Source organism: Chiloscyllium plagiosum, chromosome 15 (assembly GCF_004010195.1).
Source record: "Chiloscyllium plagiosum isolate BGI_BamShark_2017 chromosome 15, ASM401019v2, whole genome shotgun sequence".
NCBI lineage: Eukaryota > Metazoa > Chordata > Chondrichthyes > Orectolobiformes > Hemiscylliidae > Chiloscyllium > Chiloscyllium plagiosum.
This window is the reverse complement of record NC_057724.1, coordinates 39,702,607-39,708,557: the sequence shown is the minus strand read 5'-3', so window position 1 is coordinate 39,708,557 and position 5,951 is coordinate 39,702,607. Positions and strand designations below refer to the sequence as shown.

General features: G+C 41.4%; 1 protein-coding gene across 1 annotated transcript in view; it reads right to left on the bottom strand.

Moving 5' to 3' along the window:
• tex11 (testis expressed 11) overlaps positions 1–5,951 on the bottom strand; it is a 228,271-nt gene that overhangs the window by 67,358 nt on the left and 154,962 nt on the right. The window contains exon 22 of the mRNA XM_043705303.1: positions 1,990–2,068. Coding sequence (XP_043561238.1) covers positions 1,990–2,068 — 79 coding nt within the window. The remainder of the gene's footprint in view (positions 1–1,989; positions 2,069–5,951) is intronic.

The window sequence follows — 5,951 nt, the reverse complement described above, 5'->3', positions numbered from 1 at the left end:
TAGTAACTGGACACCAAGATGAACATGTTCCATCAACTACAACCCTCTGTTTTCTTTCAGCAAGCCAATTACTGATCCAAACTGCTATGTCTCCCACAATCCCATTCCTCCACATTTTGTATAATAGCCTACTGTGGGGAACCTTATCGAACGCCTTGCTGAAATCCATATACACCACATCAACCGGTTTACTCTCATCTACCTGTTTGGTCATTTTGTAAAAAAACTCAATAAGATTCGTTAGGCATGACCTACCCTTCACAAACCGTGTTGACTGTCCCTGATCAGATTATTCTTTTCTAGACGGTTATAAATCCTATCTCTTATAACCTTTTCCAACACTTTACCAACAACTGAAGTGAGACTCACTGGTCTGTAACTACCCTTTTTGAACAAGGGAACCACATTTGCTATCCTCCAGTCCTCAGGCACTACTCCTGTAGACAATAATGATTTGAAGATCAATGCCAAAGGCTCGGCAATCTCTTCCCTTGCTTCCCAGAGAATCCTAGGATAGATCCCACCCGGCCCAGGAGACTTGTCTATTTTCACACTCTGCAGGATTTCTAATACCTCTTCCTTGTGAACCTCAATCTCTTCTAGTCTAGATTCAAATATCTCTATATCTTCCTCGCCAACATTTTCATTTTCTATAGTGAACACTGTTGAAAAATATTTATTTAGTGCTTCCCCAATCTCCTCTGACTCCACACACAACTTCCCATTATTATCCTTGATTGGAAATATGGTAGAATGGTGGAATGCATCAGCAGCCCATACTCAAATCAATGTAATTAAACTGAACAAGTTTCACAATAACAAACAGCTTGAGAAACCCAGACATCTGAAGCATCTGTGGAGTAAGAAACAGAGTTAGTGTTTTGAGTATGGCATGGCTTCTTTACAGTTGAAAGGAACTTGAAAATGGTTATTATCCTGTTGTTAGGAGGCAACAAGGTGTGAGTTGAAAGATAGTGACGGGGCACAGAGCAGAAGAGAAAAGGGGTGCTCAATATACTAAAGGAGGAATAGAGGTAAAGTAGGCGTAAATGATAGATGTAAAAAGAAGAAAATGGGTCAACTCTGGGTTTGTTCAACATTAATTCTGTTTCTATCTCCGTCATTGGTGCCATACCTGCTGGATTTGAGTTTTTCAAACATTGCTTTTATTTCAGATTTCTGGCATCCACAATTAAAATACCTGCACAGTCGCCAGTATCCTGTCACCCAAATCACCCTTTATTTGCATGTCCACAGTACACAGAGTCTGACCAGCCAACTGAAAGCCAGTGCCTAGACGAGGGGACTCTTTGGCCTTCCTGTTCAGATCTGTCATCCAGGACTCCCTGATGGACCCAGGTTAAGAACTCTAATCAAGGATCACAGTCAATGAGATCCACTTGCCCTCATTCCAATCACTACAGCAGTATTTTGTTTTTAATTGAGGTAACTGATCCACTCTGTCAGGTGATGAAGATGGGAAACTGGTTCAATACTGCACTTGGAAAAATTGCATATTCTGGAGTATGGAGCCCTTAGCAACTAAAAACATGGCCTCAAATAGTGTAGCAATTAAAACTTGGCAAGTACAGGCGGCTAGAAGTACAAGACATAAATATCCTGTAGTTTTGCAGGGCTGAAAGATATTACAGAAAAAAAGTGAGGGAGCAGATGAGACAGGACTTTGAAAGCAAGCATGGAAATTTTAAAATTGTTTGTGAGGGAACCAAAACTAAATTCTTAATTCAGGTTAATCACTATTGTTAATCAGTACCTAATTGACTAAATTTCTGCAAATTGCATTTTTTTAACATTACTCAGTCTTAGAAATTAAACTGAATTGTTGTACTTAGAAATATATATGAATGAATAATTCCCACATACATCTACGAATAATACCTTTAGCCTCATCAGCCAAGGCCTCTAATAGTTAGATACGCTCTAACACATTGCTCTGTCTGACAGATCCAGCTTGTCCTGGTCACTTACCTCCTACTGTGGTCTTCAGTGTTGTCCAAATGTCCCAACAAATTTGTATGTGCTCCCGTGCCTGAGTCAGACTTGCAATCTGAGGCAAAATAATTAATATGAAACCAAAGGCTGAAGTAGATTTTAAAATATTTTTAACCTCAGTGGAATAAGGCATTTGAAAATTTATTTTTTTTGCTTGCAAACACTGCATAGTTACCCAAATCCCACGGATCATAAGACTGCAAATAGTTGACTTATGTCCACAATAACAACCAAAAGGACCTCCAAATCCATTCAGAGTAGAGTTAAATATGTACAATTTGATATTAGTCAATATTTTATACAGTTGATAGGCTATATAGAATGGGAACTGGAGCTGGAGTCTGAAGTGCAGACGCTGGGTAGCAACAGCAAGTTAACTGGATACGATCAACCAGAAGCCAGACACACTACTTGTGCTATGAGGTGGCATAATTTGCGAGGAATACAAAGAATTACGCCAATGAGATAGATAAAGGGAGCAACTGCTATAATGAAGGTTGCTGCACATATCGCATAGGTAAAAGGGTTCTTGCTGTTTGTGAGATCGAGGACAAAGTTGGCCAGGTAGGTAAGCAAGCTATGCATTGTGCATACAGCAGGAAGACAATCAAATCAGTTGGTAGGAAGTTGATTAGCTTAGACAGCTGGACAGTTAGTTTGTGATTAGAGTGGTGCTGGAAAAGCACAGCAGGTCAGGCAGCATCCGAGGAGCAGGAAAATCGACGTTTCGGGCTGATGAAGGGTTTTTGCCTGAAACATCGATTTTCCTGCTCCTCGAATGCTGATTGACCTGCTGTGCTTTTCCAGCACCACTCTAATCCAGACTCTAATCTCCAGCATCTGCAGTCCTCAATTTTGCCTAGTTGGTTTATTATGCAAAGCGATGCCATCAGCTAGGTTCAATTCCATATCGGCTGAGGTCACCATAAAGGTTCTGCCTTCTCAGCCTTGCTCCTTGCCTGAGACGTAGTGGCCCTCGGGTTAAACTCACCACCAGCTGTCTTTCTCTAATGAGAGTAATCCTATTGTTCTCTGGGACTACAGCAACTTTACCTTTAGTAGGAAGGAGCAGTATAATGATTTCAGAAACTCACATGTAATAATCTTCAGATTGTTACCTGAGCCAAACGCAAAATGGCACAGGGACAAATAGTTTAGAAAAATAAATGTGTAGGGAAAAAGTAGAACAGGTGGCAGGGGTTTCAAATCATGGTGTTAATTCATAGGACATTAGCACTATACTGTGGGAAATATTGCTCAACTAGGGCAAGTCTTACTTTAAGCTTTATTCATCTAAAAGAAGTGAAGACAAAGATAATGGATGCTTTCTTTACAATCTTCAAGAGTTCACTCCATTCACTCACTGGACTCTTAAAACAGCCTCCATGGAATGGAAGGTAACAAATATAATCCCATTATTCAAATGAAACATAAAGAAGGTACTGAACCAAAGGCTAGTTAGCCTTGTCAGTAGTATGGAATATGCCAGAATTTCTTGGGAGAGATGGCATACCAGGGCAAAAACAGATTAAGTTACATCAACACCGATTTATTATGGAGATATGATTTCGGACAAATTTGTTACATTTGCCAGCCCATAACTGGTAGAACTTAAGGGGAAAACAGTGGACGCGTGTACTTGAATTTTCAAAAGCACTTTGAATTAAGATGCGACACAAGACACCAAAGAAAATTAGAGCTCAGGCAATTAGGGCAAGTTAAAGCTTGAGTTGATGAATGGTTATTCGTATCCCTGTATCTTGTAAAAGGGGTTATTTTTTGTTTGACAGGCCATAAAAGGTGGGATACTGCAAGAATCAATACACCGGCCTCAGCTACTTACAATCTATGTTTAAGGCTGAATCTTACAACTTTTCACTCAGTATGCGTTGTGTCAAGTTTCTGTAGGGATTCTCATCATGTCTTGTCAAACATGTTTCGTTAATTGGCGACCGTTATGTCCAATTCTATCCACATATTACCACATGTTGTTCTTGGACAACCTGCCACTCACAAGACATCCAAAGAAATCCTAGGGGCGGGGTTCAAGGGCGGAGGAGCGGGAAGTGGAGGAGATGCGGTGGAGAGCATCGTCAACCATGTCTGAGGGGAAATTGCAGTCTTTGAAGAAGGAGGCCCTCTGGGTTGTTCGGTATTGGAATTGGTCCTCTTGGGAGCAGATGCAGCAGAGGGCGAAGGAATTGGGAATATGGGATGGCGTTTTTACAGGGGGGAGGGTGGGAGGAGGTGTAATCTAGGTAGCTGTGCGTGAATCAGAGAAGTGATTTGAGGATCATGAGAGGCTGGCAAATGTCAGATGCCAATGTCTGTGGATCACAATACAAGCAACTGTGATTACTTCATTACTTTAATGAGGTGGCTGTGGCTTAAAAAGGTCTTTAACACATTATAGTCCCCTGTAACTTAAATTCACACTGCCTATCAAGAAACTCGTCTCACCACTTAGCTAAAGCATCAGAAATGGGAGATGCTCTCACTGGCGAGATGGACCTCACCAGTCTTCCCACCAGTTCTGCCAAAAATATTGTCCATAGCTCATGTTGTTCATACACCTGTAATATTCTACCCTATGGCTTACAAAAGAAGGCCAAATGTAATGTATCAAGTTTATTGATACTACAAGTTAGATAGCAAAGCACATAACAAACAAATGAATTAAGAGCTGGAATCGGTCATTCAGCTTCTGGATCCATTTCAAATCATGGCTGATCCAACTGCAATCTGAATTTCACATTTCACAGAGGTCACAAACCTCAAAGAAAGATGTTCACTTCATCTGTTTCAACCAGACAATTCCTGATTTTCAAAATCATCCCTAGCTTTAGTTTCTTCTATAAGAGGAAACATGCTCTTCACAGCTATTTCCTCAAGACTCCTCTTCTATGATTCAAGTAAGTTACCTCCTATTTGTCTAAATTTCAGATTTAGCCAACGTTTCCTCATAAGACAAACTGCTTATTCCAGATATTAGTTGAGTTGAGCCCACTCTGCACTGCCTTAAATGCATTCACATATTTCCTTAAATAGGACTGTGCACAGTACTCCAAATGTGGTCACACCAGTGCTTTGAGTAAGTGAAGCATAACCTCCCTATCTTCTGTACTCAAATCATTTATTAGCTTTCTTCATTACTTGTATCTGCAGATGAAACTTTTGTGATTCATGCACACAACACCCAGATCTCTCTGCATCTCAGAGATTCATAATCTCCAAACATTTAGATAATATGCTTCTTTTTTTTCCTTCCTGCCAAACTAGACAATTTCACATTTTCTCACATTATACTCCACTGACCACATCTTTGCCCGTTCACTTAACTGTCCATGTGTTTTTGCAATCACATGTTCTCTTCACAACTTAATTTCCGTTCTGTATTTGTGCCATCGACAAATTTGGCAACCATATCTTCTGTCCCTTCATCTAAGTCATAAATTGCAGTCCCTTTGACACACCTTACGCAGCTGAAAAAACACCTGTTTATGCCTATTCTCTGTTTCAAGGAGAAAGTGAGGTCTGCAGATGCTGGAGATCAGAGCTGAAAATGTGTTGCTGGAAAAGCGCAGCAGGTCAGGCAGCATCCAGGGAACAGGAGATGGACTGTTCCACATATCCTACGAAGAGGCAGGCATAGCTGGGCCCATGCGGGTGCCCATGGCTACTCCTTTCGTTTGGAGGAAGCGGGAGGATTGGAAAGAGAAGTTGTTCAGGGTGAGGACCAGTTCAGTCAGTCGAAGGAGGGTGTCAGTGGAAGGGTACTGGTCGGTACGGCGGGAAAGGAAGAAGCGGAGGGCTTTGAGTCCTTCGTGATGGGGGATGGAGGTGTACAGGGACTGGATGTCTATGGTGAAAATAAGGCGTTGGGGACCGGGGAAGCGAAAATCATGGAGCAGGTGGAGGGCATGAGTGGTGTCCCGAAC